General features: G+C 42.2%; 1 protein-coding gene and 1 non-coding gene across 4 annotated transcripts; both read left to right on the top strand.

The window, feature by feature from the left end:
* Positions 1-239: 239 nt before the first annotated feature.
* Positions 240-25,427, top strand: LOC138958855 (innexin unc-9-like). 3 transcript variants are annotated; one of them, XR_011453531.1, is made up of 5 exons: positions 240-560; positions 10,612-10,680; positions 13,552-13,860; positions 16,882-19,768; positions 19,911-25,427. XR_011453531.1 is itself a non-coding variant. In XM_070330157.1 (4 exons), the coding sequence occupies exons 2-4, from the start codon at positions 10,670-10,672 to the stop codon at positions 17,855-17,857; spliced, it is 1,296 nt and encodes a 431-aa protein (XP_070186258.1). In that variant the 5' UTR covers positions 240-560; positions 10,612-10,669; the 3' UTR covers positions 17,858-25,427. The 3 variants fall into 3 exon arrangements, 1 of the variants encoding a protein (XP_070186258.1); XR_011453532.1 differs by having other exon boundaries at positions 16,882-19,862; XM_070330157.1 differs by having other exon boundaries at positions 16,882-25,427.
* Trnat-ggu (transfer RNA threonine (anticodon GGU)) lies at positions 16,213-16,287 on the top strand. Its single transcript has one exon. It is a non-coding gene; the product is annotated as a tRNA-Thr (tRNA).
* Positions 25,428-26,101: the final 674 nt, after the last annotated feature.

The following is a 26,101-nucleotide window of genomic DNA, read 5'->3' as shown; positions in this document are numbered from 1 at the left end:
TTTGCTCAGTAGTTATTGAATCATTTTCTCCCACTATTAAAAACAAAACTTCCTGGGTGAGAAAGTAATCTAATGTTCAAATCTAACGAAGAGGGGCCTTTATTTGGGAACAAACATATATATATCAAGAACTCAAAGGTTGTTTAGCGTCGGAGGACGGGAACTAACGGCACTACTAAATGCGTTGGGGCTGTCTTTTGTTTACCACGCATGCGCAGGCGTGCTCTGTGTCACAAAACCCCTCTCTTGGCTAGTTCGGTATGCGAAGTAGGGGTACATCTACGATACAAGAAAAACTACACTGGGGCAATACAGTATATGTTCACTGTGTACAGAGCGTGACTACGAAACTGCAAGTATTTATTCGTATCATTGTTAAGAGGTAGCTCTCAACTGTTGTCCCTCGGCGTAGTCTCGGGCATCGTACCAGTCCGGCAGTCGTCCAGACCAATTTTGGGGTTCAAGAAGATTACAAGTGTCTATGGTGTTGTCGGAGCAGCTTTTTCCAGTCTGTCAAGGAAAGTCTGAAGATAATACAAGTCTTATCATCAGAAACAGAGGTTTGAGGTTTAGATTTTTTTCCTGACAATGTGCAAACTTAAAATTAAACTGGTAGGAAGTAAGGAACTTTAGAATTGTTGTCTGTGGTCATCTTTTGTTTTTGTTTATCTGGAGTTAAATTGAGTCTGTAACTATACACGGTCAGTTTTCGTTCAGTCAGTGTTGATCGACTTATAGTTATATTTAAGAGGCCGATCCAGACACATGACATGCATGTTTTGCCTCTGGGCAGATATCACTTTTCAGACATATCCGGCTTATCTGGGAGAATAGATGTCTATTCTGTGGAACCCCCCTTTTAAGACCCTATTTTCTCAGATTTTCTGTACGTAACCTTTGTTAATTTACCCCAATTTTAAGACTCCCTCCTTTTTAAGACCTGATTTTTTCAGATTGTTGAAAGACTAATTCTGAAAAGGGAGGTTCCACTGTACTTCAATACCCCTGTGTGTGTGTGTGTGTGTGTGTGTGTATGTGTATGTGTGTGTGTGTGTGTGTGTGTGTGTTTTCAAAGCCCCCAAGGTGGTGTTATTAATATATATATATATATACATAAGCTTTTGGGGCTTTGCGATGCTGCATTCCGAGACATACATGTGTGTGTCAGTGTGTCTCTGTGCAGGTTTGCTTTAACTTGAAAGGGGGGAGGGGGTATATATAATGATGTGATTAACTGCGTGTTCAAAGTGGAAGGTGTCTAGACTGTAGAGTTCGCGTTCAAGAAAAGAGGACAACGTGATTCGCAATTGGCAGGCCAACAAATGGAGGGATGAGCAAAGACCAGGTTGTGTACAGAAGGGATTTTGTAGCCTCCCCTGCAATGAATTCTTGTTCGGCCTACACGGAAAGTGTTGCAACCATGAAAAGTTATTGCAAAAAGTTACATCAAAGGGCTTTTGCGAACCTGTACCAGTGAGAGAGAGGTTTAAAGTCTCGGTGAAATAAACTTCTGAATTGCTGCATTTACTGATGTAGCCTAGGGCAGAGAACCCCTAACAGCCAGCCAGCTATGTTGTGTTTTTGAGTAAGGTGATTTGCATGATAAGATCTGTAACTGTAAGTGTAACTTAGTCAGTGTAACTGCTTTTTCTCTCATTTAAAATTGAGCAATGTCCCAATTATGTATTTAACATAACACATTGGAAGATATGAGTTTGAGACAGAGAGAAAGAGTGAGAATCCATGTTTTTATACGTTTACACTTACAGTTACAATTTTACAGGGGTGTTTTTTGTGTGCAAATTAATATTCTTAACTCTGGACTACTTTGAGTTCTACTTGTCAAGAAAAATGCCAGTATTCTTGTTAGAAGGCTGTATAATTTATTTTCTATCCGTCAATGCCATTTAGTGATTCACCCATTGAACTGGAATGAAACTGTAGAAGGGTGGGAGGAGGAGGAGGAAAATAAAGACGACAAAGAAGTCTCTAAGACGTTGCCATTTCTCTTGCTCTTTATTCCATATTTAACTTGACATAACCTCCGGTAAACTTGTAAACATACAAGCTAGAAGCTTGAAGTTTGAAGGGCCTTGGGACAAAGATCTTGCACACTCTTGCTTCGCTCTCCCTCTCCGCGCGAAAGCCACTCGGAAGGCCTAAGGATAAATTGTACGAATACTAAACATGAGGAGAAAGTAGGTGACAAGAAACTAGACCGGAGAAGAAAGTTATATTTATTTAGATTTCTGACTGAAACTATTGAGCTGTCGGAATAAAGGGACAGAAATATAGTTTTAGAGCAACACTCGATTTACTAATTTCAGGAAAGAGGTTGCATTAAGAAAACAAAAGGGACGCTAACTAAAATACTACGCAAAGAAAACTGGATCCCCATGAGCTCGAAGGTAGAAGTTTGATTCCGGATCTTCGGCAGCTCATAGGTACCGGTAGTTAGATTTTTGTCTGGTCACATAAATCTCCCCTGCTCGATATTCATGGTCCCCATGAATACAACCAAAAACTACAACAGCAAAAATCTATTGTCCGCACCCAAAAACCAGCGGATAAAATACACCAACAATTTCCTAAAAACGGTCTCCAAGTAAAACCATAACTAAAAACCACCGGCAAACATGTTTACAAGTTCTATACAGACATGTTGAAAATGTAACGTCAACTTAACTCTCCAGACTCCGCATGACACAATTTTAGGCAACGACAATCGAATAAAAATGGCGAAGAGCGTTAAAGCTAAACAAAGTTGGATTATCGTTACAGACAAATCAATGTCTATTGTCGCTACATACACATGTCTACTCAAACGGATATACCTGAACACCTCAGGTCTCCAGTCATGAGAAAATCAGTACGCAGCTATAATATTTACACCCAACAAAATCAACTAGCTAATCTTCCAATCGTTAAAGATTAAAGGTAATCTGTTGGTTTTTAAACCTGACAAGAATAAACCAGTGCATTTAAGCCAACTGACTCGAAATCATCAAAACAGAAAAACCAAATCATCAGTATTTCACCGAAGCCAGTACAACAAATCCGAAAACTTTACTAGAAGGACCACCTCAAAACGTCCTTTTGAAACATACTTACAAGAATTATTCTCACAAACAAAAACTTCAACGCATTTACATTATGCTCCCCAGCTCAAATGAAAACCAGGGTCTCATAAAAAATGAAATTACCTCCCCTGCTCTGTTAGGAGCAGAGGCGAAAAAAAAACAATTCTAAAAAAACAAGACATGTAAGGCTGGAGATGTTCCTCAAATGCAATATCATACAAACATACATTTTAATTTCAAAAGCAAAAAAACCTGTGCAGCATATATTCTTCATAACAAATGTGTGAGGAGTCTGAGTCATCAGTTCAGTCTAGCGACTACATATAGGTGACAAAAACAAACACTAGCTTGTATATCCACTTAGTGCAAAACTGACTGAAACCAGGTTTTTAAACCGAATGATCAGAAAGCCTAATACAAAGCTACACCATTTCCCGTTGAAGTACAGTACACTTGTACTTAAGTCTCATATTTAGGTGAGTAACACTAGCTATGTTTAGCTGACTGTTAACCCTAACACTGACAAAGCAACCTGTTAAGTTGAATAACTAAGTTTATTGTCTTTATCATCACTGCACCTGATAGATCCTGTATCTATAGGCATCCATTCATACGCATAAGAACAGTTTCCGCGACTACAGAATACTGAATGTCATTTTCACAAATGACTACAGCTGCTGAAATCTGACAGGGGGTTTACCCTTAGTCTCTCTGCGGGACCGTCTCTCTGGGTCAGGGGGAGAGGGCTGACATGCACGTGGACGACCACGTGGGATTGTGGGCTCTGGGGCTGGGAATCCTGCTGATGGGGCCGGGGGTGGGAGTACCGGTGCGACCACGGGTACTGCAGGGATTGGAATCCTGGATGGTCTGAGAGGGGGAAGGGTCACCGTCCATTCTACATACACATCCGACTCTTTCTGAACTGGTTCGGACTCTGGCACTGCTGGCTCGGGGGTGCCCATGGGTTGGAGAAACAGGGGGGGAAAGTACGGTCGGAGTTCTGAACGCGTGACTGTGAACGCTTGGCCAGCTCCATCTTGCGGTTTGACTACATGGGGACCGCCACTTGCCGTTGGCGCCTCGACTACAATGAACACTCGTTCTCCCCACTGGTCTTGGATCTTGCTGCGCCCAGAGTAACGCCGTCGTAGCAACACAAAATCGCCCGGTCGCAGGTCCGAACTTGCCAGTCCACGGTCGTAGCGTTCCTTCCGTTTGTCTGCCTTGGCACCCGACCGCTTTGCAGCTGCATCATGCGCCCACTTCAATCTGTCGAGGTGGTTTCCCAACCACTCGTTCGGCATCACGGCTTGCCAAGCTTCTTGTTTCTCTCCCAAAAACAGGTCTAAAGGCATTCTGGGGTCTCTACCGAACATCAAGTAAAATGGGGAGAAACCGGTAGTGGCATGGGGGGTACAGTTGTACACGTGGCAAAGTTCCGGGAGGTAGGCGGGCCATTTCTTCTTCTGTTCTGATTCCAGAGTTCGCAGCAAACCGTGCATGGTGCGATTAAATCTCTCGCACTGGCCGTTCCTGGCTGGATGGTAAGCTGTAGTGCGAGATTTCATGATGCCGTAGTGTGCACAGAGCTCCTGCATGATGGACGACTCGAAGTTCCGGCCGCGATCGGAGTGGATGCGCTGGGGAATTGCATAGTGCGCGAACCAGTGTGTGATCAATGCCTTTGCCACTGTGGCTGCCGTCTGGTCCTTGGTGACGACTGTGATGGCGAATTTAGTGAACACGTCGGTGATGACTAAAACGTTTTCTTTCCCATCACTGGACGGTTCCAACACCGTGAAGTCAATGGAAACCACTTCGAGCGGCTTGGTCGCCAGGAGGTGTCCCATAGGTGTTCTAGGCGTCGTGCCTGGTTTCTTTGCTACTTGACATCTCTGGCAACGTCTGCACCACTCGTCTGCATCAAGGTGCATGTTCGGCCAGAATACACGACGGCGTAGCAGTTGGAGGGCTCGGTCTGGGCCCTGGTGACCAGCTTGCTGATGGACAAGGTCCAGCATCATAGGCCGCAGACTTTCTGGCACAACGATCTGTGAAATCGTGCCGTGCACGGGGTCTATAGCATCTTTGTAAATCACGTTGTCTTCTATCCTCATTTTGGCAAGATGACGGAGATACGGCTTTGCTCCACTTCCCAGGGTCACGGCTTCTTTCAACGAGGGTCTGTTCTTCTTTCGGATGAAAGGGGCGAGAGACATGAGGGAGGAGTCCGAAAGTGTAGCCTCGGCAAGTCTTGCTTTTCCGAGCGAGGGGAAACAGGTCGCTAGGAGGTCGGGGTAGGTGTCCTCTTGCACTTTCAGGGGGTTCTTAGGACCGGTGATGTCGAATTGTTCCTCTCCGAGGCGGCTGATTGCGTTAAGCTCTTCAACCGATGCTCGATGAACAACCACTTCTATTTCAGGATCCCTCGTTTGCTGACTGCACGAAACCGCGATCAGTTCGTCGTCTTCACTGTCCGATTTGGTGTCGGGGGTGGGGAATCGACTTAACGCGTCGGCGTTAATGTTTTCTCTTCCCGAGCGGAACTTGATCGTGAAATCGAAACACGCCAACTCTGCTGCCCACCTTTGTTCGATCGCCCCCAACTTGGCCGTCTTCAAATGACTGAGTGGATTGTTGTCCGTGTACGCCAGTACAGTTGATCCCATCAGGTAATGTCTGAACTTTTCGCATATCGCCCACTTCAGGGCAAGTAACTCTAGCTTCAGGCTGCTGTAGTTACTCGTGTTCCGTTCTCCCTGTCGTAACGTACGACTGGCATATGCGATGACTCGGCGACCTTCTGGTTGGTCTTGGCTCAAAACGGCGCCTATGCCTTGGCTGCAGGCGTCTGTTTCAAGGATGAAGGGGCGGTCAAAAGATGCATAGCCCAACACCGGTGGTGAAATCAAAGCGGCCTTCAGGGTGTCGAACGCTTTTTGACAGTCAGGAGTCCAATTTGAGGCGATGTCGACGTTCTTGCTTTGTCGTTTCTTTGGTCCCTGCGTCTGATACGCCAACGAAACGAGGTTGTTGAGTGGGGCTGTAATCTTGGCGAAATCTCTCACGAAGCGTCGGTAATAACTGGCGAAGCCAAGAAACGCCCTCAGTTCTCGCAGTGTGGTCGGCACTTTCCACGACGATACAGCCCTCGTTTTCTCTTTGGACGCTGCGATACCGTCTGCAGAGACGGTGTGACCAAGGTACTCTACCGACTTCTGAGCAAATGTGCATTTCTTGGGGTTGACTTTCAGCCCGACTTGCTGCAATCTTGAGAGGACAGTCTCTAGTCTTTCGAGGTGATCTTCAAAGTTGCTGCTGTAGATTAACAGGTCGTCCAGGTACACCAGAAGAATCTTGAACGCCAAATCGGACATGGTGGAAGACATCATTCTTTGGAACGTGGCTCCTGAGTTAATTAACCCCATTGGCATTCGCATATATTCGTACAACCCGAAGGGTGTGGTGAATGCGGTCTTCTGCCGGTCTCTTTCGTCCATGGCGACTTGATGGTACCCAGACGCCAAGTCCAAGGTGGTGAAAAGCTTCGCCTTGCCCAAGGCGTCCAATGAATCGTCTATTCTGGGAAGGGGGAAAGCATCAGGGATAGTTTTGGCGTTCAATTTCCTGTAATCTATGCACATTCTGATGTCTCCGTTTTTCTTTCGTACTATCACGATGGGCGACGCGTAAGGGCTAGTGCTTTTGGTGATGATGTTTTGGTCCAATAAACTCTCAATATGTTTCTTGACTTCTTGAATTTCGTTCGGGGGAATTCTCCTGAAAGGGGAAGTGACTGGGACATCATCTGTCATATGGATACGGTGTTTGCTCACCTCTGTGTAACCGAGGCCGGTTTCAGGGGTGTAATACAGGTCGGGGAACTTGGAAAGAAGCGTTTCTAACTTCTTCTTATCTGAGGGGGCAACATCACATTCTGACAAATCAAAAGGGATGCTACAATGTTCCTCTGCTGCGTTCACTACCACCACCCTGTCACATTTCACTTCAAGCTCCACTGAGCTTTGAGGCGCTTCACCGCAAACAAAGTGGAAAGTGCCTATTCTTGTCTTTGGTTTCAAAATTATGTCTTCTACGTTCACATTCACCACTTGCACCCACACATCTCTCCCACGCACTTCACTCGCAGTCGGCAGTATAATCAAGCCATGGGGAGAAATGGGTAGGGGCTCAATCAAAACCTGAGACGGCCGGAGGTCAGTCTCACGCAACCCACCCACACGTACACGGACGGCGGATCCAGAAGGGATCAAAACAGAGTCTCTACCGGCTACTTTAGCTGTCCCTAGCAGCTCTGGGCACGACTCGAATTCTTTCAACTCGCTCAAAATGTTCATGCCTATAATAACGTCTTCGCTAGACTGACTGCTGGCCGACTCCTTTCCCACAAGAAAAACTTTTTTCCGGACTAACTGTCCCCACACAATCACATCAGATTCGAAATAACCATCATATGGGATTTCCGACCCATTTGCCGCTGTTACTTTCATGGTTAATGGCACTGATCTCACGTTGCGTGAAAATTTAGCAAACACGCGTTCGCTAACTAAACTAACTTGGGAACCCGTGTCAATCAACGCAGGAATCTTGTGGCCGCCAATGTCTACCACCGTTCTAGGGCTCTTCCCCACAGCTCTGGTGAGAAAGGAGTCACGGCTCAGTTCATCATCCTCCACGTGCCGACTCCTTAGTTGCGCCGTGGAGGCCCTCCGTTTAACTGTGGGCATGACCGCCGAATATGGCCCAGAACCCCACACTCCAGACAGTACGGCCGCCCATCCTTGGAGAAAGGTAACTTCTGGCCGGGGTCGCGCTGGCCGCCCTCACGGTCGTCAGGACGCCGATTCCTCTCCAACCGGTCGACTCGAGTGGTCAGCTTCTGCAATCCCGACAGCACCTGTTGTTGAAGGTCCAACACCTCGGTCACCTTCGCTTCCAGCTCCAAGTTGGTGGAAACCTTCTGGCTGCTAGCGGACGTACTGCTAGAGTCTTCTTCTGCCCACCTTACTGCTTGGTCTCGTAAAGCGAGGAACGTGACGCCTTTCTTCCTCTCGATCTCCTCGCGCAACTGCTTACGTAAGAAGTTGTTCGTCAGCACACCGACAAACCTGTCTCTCAATACATCCGCAGCCATGGCTGTCTGCTTCTCATCTTTCAGTTTCTGTTGCAACTTCATGAAAGCACTGTTCAGACGATGTGAGAATGATGTTATACTTTCACCCTCTACCTGTTTTACTAAGTAGAACTTTTCTAGCAAGTCGCTAACATTGTCTTTTTCTCCGAATGCATCTTGTAGTGTTTGAAGTAATGCTTCAGCCGTTCTATCAGGATTCCTACAGGCTACCTCATCTCTCACGTCTTGTGACACGTGTCTTATGATAAAATCATACTGTTCGTCTTCTTCCAAGCTTCTTTCAGACAGCAATCTCGCGATATCTTGTTGAAATTTATCAAAGTTTTGTCCGTAAAATTTTTTTACTTCTCTCTGTTCGGATGGTAGGATAATCAGCTTGGTTTGCTGCTTCTTAAGTTCCGCAACCTCTCGTTGCAGTGCCGCAACGGCTTCCGCGGCTTCGTCTGCCATGATCTCGTTCAGGATGTAGTTGTTGTCCTGCGCGGTGTTACTGCGCCCATCCTGCCCTCGAAGTTGCTGAGGTCGTTCAGGATGTTGTTGTCCTGCGCGGTGTTACTGCGCCCATCCTGCCCTCAAAGTTGTTGAAGTCGTTCAGGATGTTGTTGTCCTGCGCGGTGTTACTGCGCCCATCCTGCCCTCAAAGTTGTTGAAGTCGTTCAGGATGTTGTTGTCCTGCGCGGTGTTACTGCGCCCATCCTGCCCTCGAAGTTGTTGAGGTCATTCCCGCGTCCACAAGGCCCTGTGTCCATCCTGTTGTCGGCGACGCCACTTGTAGAAGGGTGGAAGGAGGAGGAGGAAAATAAAGACGACAAAGAAGTCTCTAAGACGTTGCCATTTCTCTTGCTCTTTATTCCATATTTAACTTGACATAACCTCCGGTAAACTTGTAAACATACAAGCTAGAAGCTAGAAGCTTGAAGTTTGAAGGGCCTTGGGACAAAGATCTTGCACACTCTTGCTTCGCTCTCCCTCTCCGCGCGAAAGCCACTCGGAAGGCCTAAGGATAAATTGTACGAATACTAAACATGAGGAGAAAGTAGGTGACAAGAAACTAGACCGGAGAAGAAAGTTATATTTATTTAGATTTCTGACTGAAACTATTGAGCTGTCGGAATAAAGGGACAGAAATATAGTTTTAGAGCAACACTCGATTTACTAATTTCAGGAAAGAGGTTGCATTAAGAAAACAAAAGGGACGCTAACTAAAATACTACGCAAAGAAAACTGGATCCCCATGAGCTCGAAGGTAGAAGTTTGATTCCGGATCTTCGGCAGCTCATAGGTACCGGTAGTTAGATTTTTGTCTGGTCACATATATAAAAGAAAGAGAAATCTGGAACCGGCACAATGAAATGTTTGATATTCCACCATAAGGCACACATAAACAAGTGGCAAGAAAGGCATTAAGAAAAATAAGATTAAGATTTCAGGTAGCTTAAAGCTCTGTGACTTGTACACACCAGTCTTGATGATGTTATCTTTTAAGCAATTGACCATAAAGAAGAATTACTCAATTAGGTTGGGGGAGGGGTTTTTAATAGCTGAAAGCAGATGTGTATAAACAATAATCTTTCACTTCTTTAGTTTGTTTGTTGTTGTTGTTAGTTTGGTTTGTTTTATGTAATCGGTCAGTGTTAGTCTGTCCGGCCGTCCGGCCGTCCGTAGACACCACCTTAACGTTGGACTTTTCTCGGAAACTATCAAAGCGATCGGGCTCATATTTTGTTTAGTCGTGACCTCCAATGACCTCTACACTTTAACGATGGTTTCGTTGACCTTTGACCTTGTTCAAGGTCACAGGTCAGCGTCAAAGGAAAAATTAGACATTTTATATCTTTGACAAAGTTCATCGGATGTGATTGAAACTTTGTAGGATTATTCTTTACATCAAAGTATTTACATCTGTAGCCTTTTACGAACGTTATCAGAAAAACAAGGGAGATAACTAGCCTTTTCTGTTCGGCAACACACAACTTAACGTTGGGCTTTTCTCGGAAACTATAAAAGTGACCGGGCTCAAATTTTATGTGAACGTGACTCATTGTGTTGTGAATAGCAATTTCTTCCTGTCCATCTGATGCCTCATATAATATTCAGAACTGCGAAAGTGACTCGATCGAGCGTTTGCTCTTCTTGTGTAACAATGAATATGCCACATGTATGTGTATTGTTTGGATAAATTGAGAAACTACATGTACTAGTTGTACTGTACTTGCCACAGGTTTTCCTGTAGTGTATGTCCAGATTCTATTTACTTCTTCCTTAATTCGCCTGTTATCAGCAAAGCGAACATGCCTAAGCCTGTGTAACACATTTACATTACAAGTTCCTTGTTCTCATAGTCATAGCAGTGTGTGTTTGTGGATTTTGCAGTGACCTGACACCGACAGCAGTGAGTGGGCGACAGTGAGTAAGGGCCAGACCAACCAGGATGGCCAAGGTGTAAGTATAACCTGCCTGTGATCACAAGTGATTTGATCTAATCATAGATGATTGGTGTACTTTTGTTTGTTTGTTTGAAGCATTAATTAGTGTGTATTTTGTGTGTGTGTGTAATCTTGTTTTCACTTAAACATCTGTTGTGATTAGCAATAATTTTGTTCTCAGAAAAAAACACTGTACATGTACGTGTACCACATTCACATTGATAGCCATCAACTGCAAGCTGGCAGTGATAGTAAATGATTGCTATTAGATCATTTCACATGAACCGAAGAGTTAGTTTAATGGTTTGATAATGATAGCGAGCTTTATAAGATATTAGTTTGATGTTACAGCTGTCTGTTGAAGCTACCTCATCTCCAAAATGACTGCCAACCTTCTTAAAAGCTAGTTTAAATAATTAACAAGTGGTTCCTGTATGATGCCACACTGGCTGACTAGCTGCTGGCTGAATATGACACTGACGAGGAGCCTTGCAAAAAATGCAGACTTCTGGAGTATATATTGTTTACTTCTCTGCATGTTGCAAAACCATATGTTTGCAAACTACCTGCACCATGTGTCATTGATAGTTGCAAAACAGGTTAATTGCTATGCATTAAAAAGACTGAATGCAAGCAGAATATTCACCTTGTATCTCCCCCTAAAAGCGCACCACAGTTCTGCAAGATTTAATGAAGGGTTGTCATCTTTCAGTTTCAACATGAGTCAGGGCCAAACTGACATACCATCTGGCAGATGGCTGATACATGCACTGTATTGTAAATCTTATGTTGCTGTGACTGGCAGGCATTATTACTCACATGTTAATGAGAAGAACTGATTGTTAAGTCACTGTTTCTTAACTGGTTAAACAACTTACTGGCTGTACTACAGGAAGACTGACTCAGTAACTGACTTGCCAACAGACCAACTGTACGACAAACTGACTGTCTGAAATACCAACGGACTGTCCACCTGACTGTGAAAGGGTGGCAGCAGACTCTTCAGATTTGTCTACAGACGAAGAGCGCAAGTTCATTATGGTAGCTTGACGTTTCTTCTATGTCGCCGGATAGACACCTGTCAATTGTCGTTTCTTCTATGTCGCCGGATAGACACCTGTCAATTGTCGTTTCTTCTATGTCGCCGGATAGACACCTGTCAATTGTCGTTTCTTCTATGTCGCCGGATAGACACCTGTCAATTGTCGTTTCTTCTATGTCGCCGGATAGACACCTGTCAATTGTCGTTTCTTCTATGTCACGGGATAGACACCTGTCAATTGTCGTTTCTTCTATGTCGCCGGATAGACACCTGTCAATTGTCGTTTCTTCTATGTCGCCGGATAGACACCTGTCAATTGTCGTTTCTTCTATGTCGCCGGATAGACACCTGTCAATTGTCGTTTCTTCTATGTCGCCGGATAGACACCTGTCAATTGTCGTTTCTTCTATGTCACGGGATAGACACCTGTCAATTGTCGTTTCTTCTATGTCGCCGGATAGACACCTGTCAATTGTCGTTTCTTCTATGTCGCCGAATAGACACCTGTCAATTGTCGAGTTCTGTTTGTGATGGGGTCTGGCTGCTGCTGTCTCCTTGTATGCTCTTGGAAACCTGTGCTTACCCATAGCAGTTTTTGTAGGGCTATTAGTATTAAGTTGCCTATAAAATTCTCAACCCTGTTTGACTGGCCTTTGCCTCCAAAACTGATTATTGTGCTGTGTGCATCTTGGTTACATGACCAACAGACTGATGCCTGGGGAGTTATGTATGGGTGCCGTGTAAAGTACACGCCGTGTACAGCGAAGTCATGACTTGCAAGTTGCCGCCTACCGCAGGCGCTCAGTCGGTATGCACGGATGACGACTTGACGGCCGACTTTCAAGTTGCCGTGCAAAGCAAGGTCACCAGTCAATCTATTTTTATAACGAGGAATTCCTTCCTTTGCGCATGCGCTAGGGTTATTCGATAACATCCTCCAGCTTCCTCGCGCGACGAGTTCGACTATTCAGAGATGGAGAGCGTGGAGAAATGGAAGCTCAAAAGATGAAACAAGCAAGAGGGTGCCTGTCACATAAAAGCTGAAAGTCAAAAACGGCACCAGTGAAACATGGGTCAGTGCTACTTTTTGCTGAAACGAATCTAAGATGTCTTTGCTAATCTTATCGGCGTCAGTTCCAAAATAATATGACAAGGGAAGTGAATCTGGCAAAAATCTCTCTTTTTAGTCCAGCACTTCCAACGATTGGGTTCTGTATAAAAAAAAACACGATTACAGCGCAAAACTCGTCGACTTTGATGGCGAAAAACCATGAAAATGGCCATTCTGTTCGCTGAAGTCGGCATGTAAACCATTTAGACGACCTCCAGAGCACGTCTAAATTTAGTCGCCAGTTTCGGTGGTACATGTGTGTAGTCGCCACTCGTGGATACTGTGTACCTCGCGGTAGGCGTCAGTCATCATATACACGCCGCCTAAACGTTTAGACGCCACTCATACATAACTCCCCAGGACAAACCTACTGACTGTCTAACTGACCAACCAGCTGACTGAATGACTGACGGACCAACCAATGAACAGCCTGACCAACCAACTGACTTAACTGACCGACTAACCCACTGACTTACTGACTAATTGACCTTGCATAATTTCATCCACAGGCATATGAGCTGCTGCTAAAACAAACGATGAATTGATGGTCGACTTTCCTTTTTCCTATCAAGTGACTGATTTGTTGACATTTGTGTTTCCTGTTTTATGAGTTGGTACTGTTACAAATAGATATACCTAAAAGGATACTCAAGAGACACAATTGAGTTTGTGTGTGAGGTGAATCAGGCATTTTTTTCAAACAAGCTATTTTCATTTTCTTTTCTTTTGTGCAGATTATCAGGCACCCTCCTTGGCTTTGCGAACATTGCTGCTCGCCACACAATCAGCGACGATGATGTGATCGACCAGTTGAACCACTGGGCCACAGTAGGCCTTCTAACAGCCATGGCAGTGGGCACGGGCGCCAAGCAGTTTGTGGGGGCCCCCATTCGCTGCTGGCTGCCTGCACAGTACAAGAAGAAGTTCTTCTCCAAGTACGCTGACAGCTACTGCTGGATCAGTCACATGTACAACGTTCCCTTCGAGGACCCCATCCCCTTTGACGAGGATGATCGATGGGAGGTTGACATCAGTTTTTATCGGTGAGGTTTCGTGTGTACACGCAAGCACAAGACCAAGTACGCAAGAAAAGATCCTGTAATCCATGTCAGAGTTGGGTTGGTTATAAAAACAAGAAAATACCCAGCCTGTTTCCCCTGAAAGCGGCGTATGGCTGCCTGAATGGCAGGGTAAAAAACAGACATACACATAAAAACCCACTCGTGCAAAAACATGAGTGAATATGGGAGGAGTTTAGGGGGAAGAATTTACCCGATGCTCCCCAGCATGTCGTAGGAGGCGACTAACGGATTCTGTTTCTCCTTTTACCCTTGTTAAGTGTTTCTTGTATAGAATATAGTCAATTTTTGTTAAGATTTTAGTCAAGCAGTATGTAAGAAATGTTAAGTCCTTTGAACTGGAAACTTGCATTCTCCCAGTAAGGTAATATATTGTACTACATTGCAAGCCCCTGGAGCAAATTTTTGAGTCACTTGAGAAAAAGTGACTCTATGTAATCGGTCAGTGTTAGTCTGTCCGGCCGGCCGGCCGGCCGCCCGGCCGTCCGTAGACACCACCTTAACGTTGGACTTTTCTCGGAAACTATCAAAGCGATCGGGCTCATATTTTGTTTAGTCGTGACCTCCAATGACCTCTACACTTTAACGATGGTTTCGTTGACCTTTGACCTTTTTCAAGGTCACAGGTCAGCGTCAAAGGAAAAATTAGACATTTTATATCTTTGACAAAGTTCATCGGATGTGATTGAAACTTTGTAGGATTATTCTTTACATCAAAGTATTTACATCTGTAGCCTTTTACGAACGTTATCAGAAAAACAAGGGAGATAACTAGCCTTTTCTGTTCGGCAACACACAACTTAACGTTGGGCTTTTCTCGGAAACTATAAAAGTGACCGGGCTCAAATTTTATGTGAACGTGACTCCCAGTGACCTCTACACTTTGACGTCTGCTTTGGTGACCTTTGACCTTTTTCAAGGTCACAGGTATGTCTTGAAGGAAAAAAATTGAAATATCATATCTCTGAAACTATTCATCGGATTTGATTCAAACTTTATAGGATTATTCTTTACATCAAATTATTTACATCTGTATTGTGTTGTGAATAGCAATTTCTTCCTGTCCATCTGATGCCTCATATAATATTCAGAACTGCGAAAGTGACTCGATCGAGCGTTTGCTCTTCTTGTTGATTAGTGCTTTTGTGAACAAGAAACTATTGACAAGTGGCTGTATCCCATCTCCCCCCTTTCCCCGTTGCGATATAACCTTCGTGGTTGAAAACGACGTTAAACACCAAATAAAGAAAGAAAGAATCATTGAGATAGCAGCATTGGGCTGTTTAGTGTCTTGTTTGAAGTTATGTTTGGTGTGTGTAATTGCAGTAAGTTTGCTATTTGAACAAAAGTTAATTATCAGTATACCAAATATTACATGGTATGATCTAAACAAATTTATCAAACCGCGTTGATAAATGTCAAAGGTCACTGATCATAAAAAGTATAATATCATTTGAAAGGCCAAACATTTAACTGGGATCTCTTTAAGAGATGACGTAATAGATTGTTACAACGAGGTTTCAAAATACCTTACTTTTGGGTATGTGACTTCTTCTTCTTCTTCTTTTTCTTCTTCTTCTTCGTTCTTTGGCTGAAACTCTCACATATATTCACTCATGGTTTTTGCAAAAGTGGATTTTTACATGTATGACGTTTTTACTCCACCATTAAGGCAGCCATATGCCCATTTCGGACGATGCATGCTTGGTATTATCATGTTTCTATAACCCACCAAACTCTGACATAGATTACAAGATCTCTTCCGTGCGTAATTGTTCTTGTGCTTGCGAGTGTGCTTCAAAATGCTTGGGATCTTCTAACAAACACCGTAAACAATTCTGTATCTATGAAAGACTGTAGCCGGGTAGTCACTAATGATACAATGAAAGTTGCTACAAATTTGAAGAAAGGGGCATGAATCAAAGCTGCTCCATGATCTAAAATCTGACAAAAGAAACAGGAATTCAAAACTAGGTAGAAGGGGAACAACTCTGACAAACCATAAATACTCCTGAAGAGTGTAATAACTGAATATGAAACATTGTTTTCCTTCTAGATTATTGCCAAAAAAGCGTTTCTGGACCAAAATTATGAGATGTGTCAAATTTGCAAGCAAGGTTTTGAAATGAGAGAAAGGTTCCATTGCTGTCGATAATCTGCCTGCTAACAGCCCTTTTACTCTCAATCTCATGTTCTCTGCAGGAACCTTATGGCCCAAAACTCACTCAAGATTAGCAGTTAATGCCAAAACACCTGAATCCAGGATGTCCTCCTTCATAACAATGCCAAGCTCTCATGGTCCCATTTTTTTCTGAGGGCCCCGGGTAGCTCAGGTGGTAGAGCATTGGACTGGTGATCGAAAGGTCGCAGGTTCGAATCCGGGCCGGGCCGGACACGGGTCAACTTTATGTGCAGACCCAGAGACGGTATCCATCTCCCATCCCCGTGTCACCACAGTGGCACGTAAAAGACCTCGGTCATTCTGCCATAAGTGCAGATGGCTGATACCACCTAAACACGCATACACTTGTGTATCTCATCTAAAGTCGGGTTAAAACCTGGGAACATGCCCCTAATGGCTTTGCCGTGAGGGCGTAAAACTTGAATTTCTCTCTCTCTCCCATTTTTGACTCGCACACCCTTCAGTCATGATCTCACTCCCATTGATTTTTGGTTCTACCCTCTTTGAAAACAGGCTGTATGCTAAGAAGTTTTACTGACTGCAACCAGGACCTTGCAAAAGCTGTAAAATCAGAGATTAAAACCATCCCCAAAGAAGTCTATCAAGACCTTTTCTGAATGGCTCAGGCACTTGTGACATTGCATAGATGTAGGAGAAGAGTAGTTTGTCTTCTTCATAGCTGTTCTCCTGAGGTCACTTTTTTACCCTTATCACCCATGCCTAACCCATATCCTCACAATACCCAACTACCTCCTTAAGGTTATTTGTCTGGATTCTGAATTTTTATTGGTCCTTGTTTCCAGATGGGTGACAGTGATGTTCCTGCTGCAGGCCATGCTGTACAAACTGCCCAACCTGTTGTGGAGAGAGATGAAGGGGTACTCCGGTCTGAACGTGGAGAAGGTTGTGAGCATAGTTCAGGAAACCTCCATGCTGACTCCGGAAGAACGCCAAGTAAAGACCACCCATGCAGCCATCTTTATACACAGGTGGCTGAAGACGTATACCCAGTACCAGTTCAACGTAATAGCTCGCTTTCGGGAAAAGTTCTCTGCCGTCCTCTTCTGCTTTGGGAAGCGAACCGGGACTTACCTGACTGGCTTGTACATGTTCATCAAGATGCTCTACGTGGCTAACAGCATCGGTCAGTTCTTCATCCTGTCGCTCTTCCTGGGCCTTAACTACTGGAACTTTGGTCTGGATGCTATGACGTCCCTGACACAGACTGGTCGCTGGCAGGACCACTACACATTCCCCAGGATTGGTCTGTGCGACTACAAGGTGCGTCAGATGGCCAATGTGCAGACCTTCTCCGTCCAGTGCGTTCTGTCTGTCAACCTGTTCTTGGAGAAGATGTACCTCCTCCTCTGGTTCTGGATGATCGGTTTGATGGCCGCCAACATTATCAACCTGTGCATGTGGTTTGCGGACAATGTCATCCCATCCCGCAATGAGCACTTCATGTTCCGCTACGCCAAGATGATGGGCATCGAGTCGAAGCACGACCAGACCATCTACCGCCTCTTTGCTTTCAACCACCTGCGTCGGGACGGCATTTTCATCATCAGGATGGTGGCCAAGAACACCAGTGACATTCTCGCCTTAGACCTCGTCAAAGCAATGTGGAAGTGTTTCCAGGAGGATCTGGAAAAACGGGATGGTCGGAATGGCGCCCCAAGAACTCTTCCTCGTCAGCCCTCTGCCCCAGCAGAGGAGGGGTTTAATGGTGAGGACGAGATTGACGCTGGTGCAGCACCAGAGAAACCACCTTTGGATTGAATATGATAATATTGTTTGAAATTTCATGTTAAGTTTTTAAAGGCTGTGTACACTCAAGGGTCTCAAATGGTTGTAGGCTACATGTACTAGCTTTTTGTTTAAACTTGTTTTTCTGAAGAGTATCTCCAGACTGATTGTACTTAAAAAGACCAGGTTTTGTGCTGTTGGTTAGAACAGAAAGCTCATTTTTTAATGCAAGTTGTCTCGAATTTACCATCTTTTTTTTTTATAGGGCTATTAAATTAGCTCTAAAATTCTCAATCCTCTTTGATTCCAAAGATGAATGTTGTGCTTCTTGCACTCGGTTACGTTAACTACCATGGGTCCATGCTATCACTTACTTTGCACATTTCGACTAGAAGTTCCTCAACAATGGTAAAACTATGTTTCATGACACTGCTTGACCACAAAGTAATAATTCCAAGGATGTTTTTGTCTTTTCTGATTTACTATAGTAATGTTAAAAACTGTTGTTATTTTTTTTTATTTTTTTTTTTAATGCATTGTGTGCACAACTTGGTACTTACTGCCTTTGAAACGAAAAATGTGTCTTACAAAAGTCTTCCCGTACACGCAGATTGTGGGCATTTTTTGTGCATGTGCCTTTTCATGACATGAATGTGGATCAGGAAACATATTTTACTTTATGAAGGTGTTTAGTCATAATCAATGCATTTACAAATACTGACACATTTGTGATCCAGTGCCTTCAGTGGAACACACATTGTACAACAGGTACAAATGTACTGAGTAGATGGCTCATGGAATGTGTGTGTGTTGGTCTGTCTGCTGCACTTATACTACTCCTTATTACCTCTGAAATGAAATTTAGTGAGCATTATTATGCACTATTACATGATTTTATTTTAAAGCACTTGGCATTGTTTTCTGTGATGGAATTATCCAGAATCTTCTGTGTAGTACTTAACAGCTAGCTAGTCAAGCTTTGATACATTTGGTATAAGCTTTGTTTTCAGTTTGTTTATTGTCACAATTTTTGTATGTGACTCACTGACTGGTACGAAACATTTCGTGCAGAAAATGTTTCCCTTTAGTTTTCGTATAAAAGGGCATCTGAATTAGATAATGTACAATCAACATATGTATTGCTTTACCAGGGACGTAGGACGCGGTACGGCGGGTACGGCGTTCGCCGTACCAAATTTTAGACTTTTTGTTGTTGTTAAGAAATCCGATGATGATCACATCCTCATAAATCAGTCAGGGGTAATAACTAGAACAAAAGCAGATGTGAGAAGAAACAGTGAGTTCACAAACACATCCACATTACGTCGATCAATGGACCTGGGAAGCAAATCGGCTTTTTTTCCCCCTCGCCGTACCAAATGTTGTGGGTCTGCTACGTCCCTGTTTACTAGAAGGCCCTATGTAATCAGTCAGTGTTTTTCCCCTGAATGTAGGTTCCAGCTTTAATCAAGTGCTTGTTCAATCAACCTGTCTTTCTGTTCTGAATGAAACTGTTCCATATGTGACAGAAGTTTCAAGAAACAGACAGAGCTAGTCACTTGTTTTTCATTGCATTGATTGATGATTGATTGATTGATTTTTTTAACTAGTGACCTTTTCCGTTAGCTTTGACTGAGTTTTTCAAGTTTAATCCTGTAACCCCTTTTTGAGGCATGGAAGATAACAACAGCAATTACACTAAAGCAGTTCAAAATGTTCATAATAGTTTAAAAAAATTAGCAATTTGACATTGTTTTACAAAATGAAAATGTCATTCAAAATTTTGATCTGTAATCAATTTTGCCAGACTAAATTTTGACACAAAGCTGTGAGCAAATACAGTGAAGTCCGGATGTAGTGATAGCCCTCGGGACCAAATTTTTTTATCACTACATCCGGACTATCATTACACCAGGACGTCCGGTTATAGTGATATTTTTGTAGGTTTTATCACTACATCCGGACGTCCAGTTATAGTGATTTTTTTGTAGGTTTTATCACTACATCCGGACGTCCGGTTAAAGTGATATTTTTGTAGGTTTTATCACTACATCCGGACGTTCGGTTATAGTGATATTTTGTGTAGGTTTTATCACTACATCCGGACGTCCGGTTATAGTTCTATTTTTGTAGGTTTTATTACTACATCCGGCCAATCGCTTGTAGTTGTAGTGATATCTTCAAAGCTTTTATTGCTACATGCGGCGGCACATTTGGTAAACTAGCCTCAAAGCAGTAACAAGGAGATTTTGGAACCACTATTGATTTCGTTTTGTGACGTTTCTTCTGTCGTCTTTGTCAGGCTTGCAAATGTCCTGTGTTAACCTACCCCCGTCCTGGCAGTTGAACAGCCGGTGTGTGTGTGTGTGTGTGTGTGTGTGTGTGTGTGTGTGTGTGTGTGCGTGCGTGTGTGTGTGTTTTAGAGAGAGAGAGAGAAGGGCCACTTAGAAAAAAGTGTCAGATCAATTTTTCGCTTCAGGGTAAGCACAGTGCGTGGCTAGCTTTTGCTCGCCATTTTGGTAAAGGGAGATTACTCTCGAACATTATCACTACAGCCGGACTTTAGCTTCCCCGGGACTTGAAAATAGTATCACTACAAGCGGACTATCACTATATCCGGACTGAAAAATATCACTACAACCGGACTAAGTTTACAAAGAACATGAACAACTGGGACCGGGACCCAGAAATTCTATTACTACAGCCGGACTATCACTATATGGGTCTATCACTACAGCCGGACTTTACTGTATACAAGAGAATGCACACCAATTTTGCAGGTATGCTCACAATTCGAAGCTCAGAGTTTGCAAAAAAGAAACTTTGTTCATGCATGTTTAATGAAATTGACCACAGATATCTATATCTATATACGGCTTGTGTGTGTGTGTCTGTCTGTCTGTCTTTCTGTCTGTTCGCTATGCACGGCCAAAGTTCTCGATGGATCTGCTTCAAATTTGGTGGGCATATTCAGGTAGACCCCGGACACAATCTGGTCGATGAAAATGTTCAACACGTGCTCTCAGCGCGCAGCGCTGAACTGATTTTGGTTTTTATGATTTTTCTGTACATCCATTCCCAGTAACTCTTCCTTATCTTCTCCAGTGTTTTGTGCGTTTATCTCCCTTCCTTCGTGTGGCGTCAATCGCGTACGGTGCGCCGCGAAGCCGGCGTACGGTGCGCCACTCACCCGGCTTTGCCGGGTATTCGGCTCTACTTCTTCGGCGAAGCCGGTACCCGGTGAAGCGGGTAATCATTTAGTATATATATATATACATATGAGTTGTATATAGATGCTTGTTATGAGTGACATTTTTTCAATTGTTTTAGATTTGCTTTTTTCTCCAATGATTTTACGGGAGGTGAATTTTGCATACATCTGTTCAATTCAGATGTTGCTTTAGTATCATAGTACAAAGATGTTCAAGATTGTCTTGATTATTATGTTATGTGTATATGAATCAATTGTAATTGAGTGAATGGGGGCTGTGTGTTTTTAAGACATGTACCAGATTATTGTTGCCTATTTCTTGTTGTTGTTTTATTTTAGCCAAGCTGCTACTTTACTTTTGTCTTTTTTCAATTTAAAGTACTGCTTTTCTTTGTTAGGTTTCCTTGTTAAGTCGCATTGTCTAAAGCATTTAATTTGTTAAAGTGAAGTTATGTTTTTGTTATTGTGTTGACAGTTGCATCCAGATAGTGATAATCCTGCCTGATATTTATATTACCTGCAAATAAATGTATATATCTATATATACGTGTTTAATAATTGATGCTCTAGCCATGTGCTTGTTTGTTTTTGTATTAAGGCACAATGTGTAGGATGGAAATAATATTGTAAATTAAATAAGTCCCAAAATAAGCTTAAGGAAACAAACAAACCAAACAAATAAGGGGGGGGGGGGGGAAGGGGGGATAAAAGTATAAAAGACATTGCTAAATAGAAGAAAAAATGCTGAACTACTCTGTGTAAAGGTACATGTATTACAAACTGAGGATGAATGGGAGTTTGTTTAGTTTTATTCCTCATACATATACATTTAGGTCATTGTTTCTAAATTATACTGTGGATCTCCGCACAAAAGCTTGCCTACTACTCAAAACTGCAACATGTCTGTTGGGAAGATGATTTTCTCAACATGCTTGCTCACTGAATGAAAAGCACAATTGTAAGAAATTTTGGTTTTTGATACATGTTTTGATGATTTTAGTTTTGCTTATGACTAATATTCTTACTGTAAACTGCCCAATATTTTGACTGCCGATCTTTTGTGTTTTATCTGATTTCTGTGCAAATTGTTCTCATTATATCTGAAGGCTTTCCCCCCGCGGGTTAGGGGGAAGAATTTACCCGATGCTCCCCAGCATGTCGTAAGAGGCGACTAACGGATTCTGTTTCTCCTTTTACCCTTGTTAAGTGTTTCTTGTATAGATTATAGTCAATGTTTGTAAAGATTTTAGTCAAGCAGTATGTAAGAAATGTTAAGTCCTTTGTACTGGAAACTTGCATTCTCCAAGTAAGGTCATATATTGTACTACGTTGCAAGCCCCTGGAGCAATTTTTTTATTAGTGCTTTTGTGAACAAGAAACAATTAACAAGTGGCTCTATCCCTTCTCCCCCCTTTCCCCGTCGCGATATAACCTTGAACGGTTGAAAACGACGTTAAACACCAAATAAAGAAAGATCTGAAGGCTTGAATACAAATTCACGCCCTTCAAGTTACTGCCAATATATTTTGACTTGCTTGGAGGCTTGAATGCAAATTCTTACTGGTAAAGTACCTACTGCTGACTTCTAAGTAAATTACCATCTGCTGAAAATCACAGTCATCTCATTGACTGATTGAGAAAATGACAGACATGTCAAGGTCACTCTGTCTTGTTCATCAGTCCGTCAATGGAAGTTTTGTAGGTTGTTTTGGGCATGTTACTATGTTTTGGTGTGTGGTAATTCTTCCTGCATTTTATTTTTCTCTCTTGCTGATGCATTTTCATTTGACAAAAACGGTAGTTGTACTTTTAGTATTCTCATTTGACAAAAATGGTAGTTGTACTTTTAGTTCTTTGCACAGTTTGACCTTGCAGCCTTCAGTCTGTTGTGATTATCTATTTGTGCTTCATAAAAGTTTGGGCTCATGTCCACCTATAGACAATCATTGGCATTATTAACTATGTCCGAGTGGTTTTGATGGACTTGTCACTCTATGCTCTTGCTGTTTAGGTCAGCTTTGCCAGCCATTTTCTAGGTGGCTGGGTAGTGTTGAACAGCAAAGAAAGACCTTTCTATTTTAATTATTCACATCCAAATAATTACCGGTGCCTCATACATGTTCTACGGTATCTCAGCTTGTACCTTGCTGTTAGGGATGGAATAGCAAACTGATGGATGAGAATGTAAGACAGGAATGTGTCCTTGTGTTTGTCTGAAATGAAAGCAATGGATAATAAATTTTTTTAAACTGTGAAGTGAGTGACTTATCATAGGCAGGGATAAAAATTGCTTGATTGTTGCTTCGCACTGGCACAAAGTCTGTACAACACAATACTGTTGAGTCATATTTACCCCCCGCGGGTTAGGGGGAAGAATTTACCCGATGCTCCCCAGCATGTCGTAAGAGGCGACTAACTGATTCTGTTTCTCCTTTTACCCTTGTTAAGTGTTTCTTTTATAGAATATAGTCAATGTTTGTAAAGATTTTAGTCAAGCAGTATGTAAGAAATGTTAAGTCCTTTGTACTGGAAACTTGCATTCTCCCAGTAAGGTAATATATTATACTACGTTGCAAGCCCCTGGAGCAATTTTTTTATTAGTGCTTTTGTGAACAAGAACCAATTGACAAGTGGCTCTATCCCATCTCCCCCCCTTTCCCCGTCGCGATATAACCTTCGTGGTTGAAAACGACGTGTAAACACCAAATAAAGAAAGAAAGAAAGAGTCATATTTAAATTAATGTGAAGCCAGTAATTCAACAAGAAGTCGGTTTAAATATTCCAAGAACCATTATTCTTCTACCCCTCCAACACAATTAAGTAAAGAAAAAAAATCCTCCCTAAAGATGTTTCTCTGTGTACTCATTTTGTGCATGTGTCTCTTTGTGACTCTTCTGCGATCCAAAATGTTTCTTCATCTTGCGTTTTCTTTTCATGCCATTTACAGCTGTTATTATGATTTTCAGAATCTCACAACCTGAAATTTACAGTAATTTCAAAGCTCGTGTTTCGTTATTTTTCTTTTTCTTTTTTTGGAAGATGTCTTTTATTTTGATTCCTTATACTACTGTAAATTATGGCGATTCTAATTTCATCACTACGTACTACCATTGTAAATAATGACTGACTTTTTCCCTTCCATTTTCTGAATATCACTTTCTATACAGTGTAATGTACCAATAGTATACATCATCTTTTTTGGTACTTGATATACATTTATTTTTATTAATTGGTTAATAACTGCTCACGATATGTTACGCATGGTCAGTCATTATGTGTCAGGTCAGTGTTCCACACTGAAGGAACTATAAAGGGCCATTACTCTATTGTATACTTGAAGTCAATGTCAGTACCACCTAAACCTGTAAGATTTGTGCATTTATTTGAATTTGTGGCTCAGTAATTTTTGTATAGTCAATTTGGTGTAGATTCTTTGATTTTAAGAGATACAAAGCTGAATGAAGGATTCCTTCAGTTTGTGTGAGAGTGTGTGAGAGAGAGAGAGACACAGAGATGTAGATGAGGGTCCATGTGGAGGGGTTTATTTTTCCAGCTAAAGGCTTTCAGTGGATGCTATCTGAGATGAGTACTGAGCCTTTATGAAGAAAACTGAAATATTTGATTGCTTCCTGATCAGTATATCACTTTATGCATTTATGAACTTCCTTTTCATTTAAAATGCCTGCGCTGTTTGTTTGTTTGTTTGTTTAGTGTTTTTTTGTTGTTAATCAAGATGACCATTTTTCTGACCAAAAGAAGTTTGGATGAAGACTATTTTACAGAATAGTTCTAACCTTGTATTTGCGTATGTAGCGCTGGTGTGCATATTTGGTTCTATTTTGCTCACCTGCGACCGTTTGAGGTTACCTACTTGTAATGATTTTTTGTTCTTCAAATTAGTGCCTGCCATTCCTTTTTGAAAGAATACTGCCTGAAAATCTATTTTAAAACCACACTGCAACATTCATCACGTTTTGAATTTAATTCTCTGCATTATTGAACTTGTCCTTTTGTTTTATCTTTGTTAATCCCTGTTCACAGGTTTTTGGGTAACCTCAACAAAATGCACTAACATTCCAACCAAAAACACATTTTTAATGTAAAAGAGCTCAGTCTCAAAGTTCCCACCCTGTTCAGGACCATCTGTCTGTTTTCAGTCTGCTTTGGATGTGGTATTCGTGTCTTTTTTCTGGTTTCTTTTCAGAAGTTATGTTTCTAATGCAGTCTTTATTTGTATAAAGATGTTTTGTTGTTATTATATAACATGAGCAGGATTGTTTGGAAGGACATTTTCACATTATATTGCAGGTACTTTGTATCACAATCAGGCTATATACACATGTATATATTTTTACGCAATCAAAAATTAAAGGAAATGAAATATATATGAAAGTTTGTGCTACTGTGCTGTGTGTGTGTGAGTGTGATATTTTTCTGTATTTATGTCATCCAACCATACTTTTTTGTAAGTGTAATATGAGAACGCTAACAAGATAACACTTGTATTACACACACACAAAACAACAGCTCCACCTGTTCGCTTGTTTAATGATGATCATATTTTATACATTTAAAACAGTACACAGCAGAAAAAATAATCACAATTGAAGTCTTTCCTTGTTGGAATCCATGTCACTAAATGCATGACAGAGCACACACACCACAAATGTGTTGAGCTGGCTACAATGAACACTTCTAGCTGAGATACATCTGGCATTCACATCTACAACTGTTGGACAGCAACACGCTGTACAGATTAGTATTTGTACTATTGGACAGAAAACTTGACCTACACAAAAAAGCCCTCTCCTTTGCAAAATGGACAAACACAGTTACATAATTATATCAGAATACATTGTTTTAAGTACACGTTGCAGGAGCTCACTTTTGCTATGGGTTTTTTCTTCTCCAGGTTGTATTGTCTTTCTTTTTTTCTTTCAACCCAATATATGTTGGTGTTAACTGTATAATTCTTTGAAAAATAACCATAAACCTGAATCTCTACATACATTTCACATCCCCCCCAAAAGCAGAATAATTCCATATTCTTACCACTACACTATACC

Source organism: Littorina saxatilis, linkage group LG2, assembly GCF_037325665.1.
Source record: "Littorina saxatilis isolate snail1 linkage group LG2, US_GU_Lsax_2.0, whole genome shotgun sequence".
Lineage (NCBI taxonomy): Eukaryota > Metazoa > Mollusca > Gastropoda > Littorinimorpha > Littorinidae > Littorina > Littorina saxatilis.
This window is presented reverse-complemented; position numbering and strand designations above follow the sequence as displayed.